We start from the raw sequence: 2,079 nt of genomic DNA on the forward strand, positions 1-2,079 counted from the left end.
TTTATTTTATTTTATTTTATTTTATTTTATTTGTTCCGTTCCGTTCCGTTCTTTTATTTTGGGAGTACCATAGTCCTCACCTTGAAAAAGTTGTTCAGCTCTAACCAAGGTGAACCAGTGACCTACCTTAGCTTAAAAGAACCATATTACAAACCACAAATAAACCAAGCTACCATATCTGGAGAGGGGGCTGATTTTGCAAGACCAAAGTTACAGTTGTTTATGTACCATAGATTCTCATTGTAGGATCCAGATTTAATGCAAGCAAGATTCTTAGGAGATGAACATTTTTTTTCACTAGACATATTTAATTTGAGCAAAGACATGATGGCCGTCTGTTAGAAGTGAACTAGATCGAAGCTGTTTTCATCTAGCATGATGTCCAGCTTTGAAAGAGCCACAGTGTTTAACCTGTTCCTTCCTTCCTTCCTTCCTTCCTTCCTTCCTTCCTTCCTTCCTTCCTTCCTTCCTTCCTTCCTTCCTTCCTCCACAGTATTCAACAACAAGAAGACATCAAGAGCCAGTGATGGGGAAAATGATGGAATCTAGTTTTTCAGGCACTCAGTCTTTCCCTGAAGCTTTATCTGCAGAAAGAGGAGGCCAAGCTGCAAAACCACATAGGTAAGGAGATGTTTTTTTTTAATGGCTGTATTTTGTGAGACAAATGCAAGGCAAGTGAACGTGGTCACTTAGGAAACCTCTGTTTGTTTGTTAAGCAGAGAGCTTGGAGAGTCTTCCCTTACAGATGTCAAAGCCATTATTCCAGCTGATGGATTGCCACCTTTCCGCTTTTCCATAAAGGGCCTAGAACCGTGGTGGCGAACCTATGGCACGTGTGCCACAGGTGGCATGCAGAGCCCTCTTTGTGGGCATGGATGCCGTTGCCCCAGTCCTAGGCCTTCAGCTGGGTTTTATACAACTTTTTCACTTTAGGCCTCCGCCGCCATGTGCAAAAAAAAAAAAGGTTCAATCAATCAATTTCAGCTTCTTGCGGGGCAAAAAAGATCTCGCAAAGTTGGAATTGATTGATTGAACTTTTTAGTCCCACCCAGTCTGCTGTTACTACCGCAGCCACGCCCAGCCAATGGGCCACGCCCAGCCAATGGGCCACGCCCACCCAGCACCCGGCGATACATAAGTGGGTTTTGGGTTGCAGTTTGGGCACTCGGTCTCTAAAAGGTTCGCCATCACTGGCCTAGAGGACTCTTAAACAAGAGTCACAGACCAGCGAATCAGATCATTGTATTCCATTCCCTCTGCCTGTTCTCTTATCAATTCATGAAGTTAATGACCCAGCCGAAGGAAGGCTACAGAGTTAACTTGGGCTGACAAATACGATTCAGTGTAAAAAAAAAGGGATGCACTACATGGCGCCTGTAACTAGCAAAGGTTGGTTAAGTGGAGCCTTTCTATTGGTTTTTAGTGACTGAAAGCAAAGGGCATTATAAGGAGAGTGGATCCATGTGTGCACATTGGTCATGATGTATCTCTACCTCTATCTCATCTCTATCTCTGTCTCTGTTTCCATCTCCACCTCTACCTCATCTCCATCTCCATCTCTATTAACCTTTACCTCTATCTATCTATCTATCTATCTATCTATCTATCTATCTATCTATCTATCTATCTATCTATCTATCTATCTATCTATCTATCTATCTATCTATCTATCTATCTATCTATCTAATCTCTATCTCTATCTCTGTTTATCTCTATTTATCTCTATCTCTACCTCTACCTCTATCTATCTATCTATCTATCTATCTATCTATCTATCTATCTATCTATCTATCTATCTTTCTTTCTTTCTTTCTTTCTTTCTTTCCCTATCTCCCTCTCCCTTTCTCTCTCTTCTTTTCTCTCTCTTTCTCCTTCCTTCCTTCTTTCTTTCTTTCTTTCTTTCTTTCCCTATCACCCTCTCCCCTCTCTCTCTTCCTTTTTTCTCTCTCTTTCTCCTTCATTCCTTCCTTCCCTCCCTCCCTTCCTCCTTTCTTTCTTTCTTTCTTTCTTTCGCTATCTCCCTTTCCCTCTTCTCTCTCTTCTTTTCTCTCTCTTTCTCCTTCCTTCCTTCCTTCCTTC

At 41.8% G+C, this 2,079-nt stretch overlaps 1 protein-coding gene across 1 annotated transcript in view; it reads left to right on the forward strand.

Moving 5' to 3' along the window:
- The window catches only part of NRG3 (neuregulin 3), a gene marked incomplete at its 5' end in the record, with an annotated part of 26,473 nt that overhangs the window by 12,790 nt on the left and 11,604 nt on the right, over positions 1-2,079 (forward strand). The window contains one exon of the mRNA XM_029286624.1: positions 494-621. Within this exon, the coding sequence (XP_029142457.1) occupies positions 494-621 (128 nt within the window). The remainder of the gene's footprint in view (positions 1-493; positions 622-2,079) is intronic.

Source organism: Protobothrops mucrosquamatus, unplaced genomic scaffold (assembly GCF_001527695.2).
Source record: "Protobothrops mucrosquamatus isolate PMUCROS unplaced genomic scaffold, P.Mucros_1.0 scaffold4311, whole genome shotgun sequence".
Taxonomy (NCBI): domain Eukaryota; kingdom Metazoa; phylum Chordata; class Lepidosauria; order Squamata; family Viperidae; genus Protobothrops; species Protobothrops mucrosquamatus.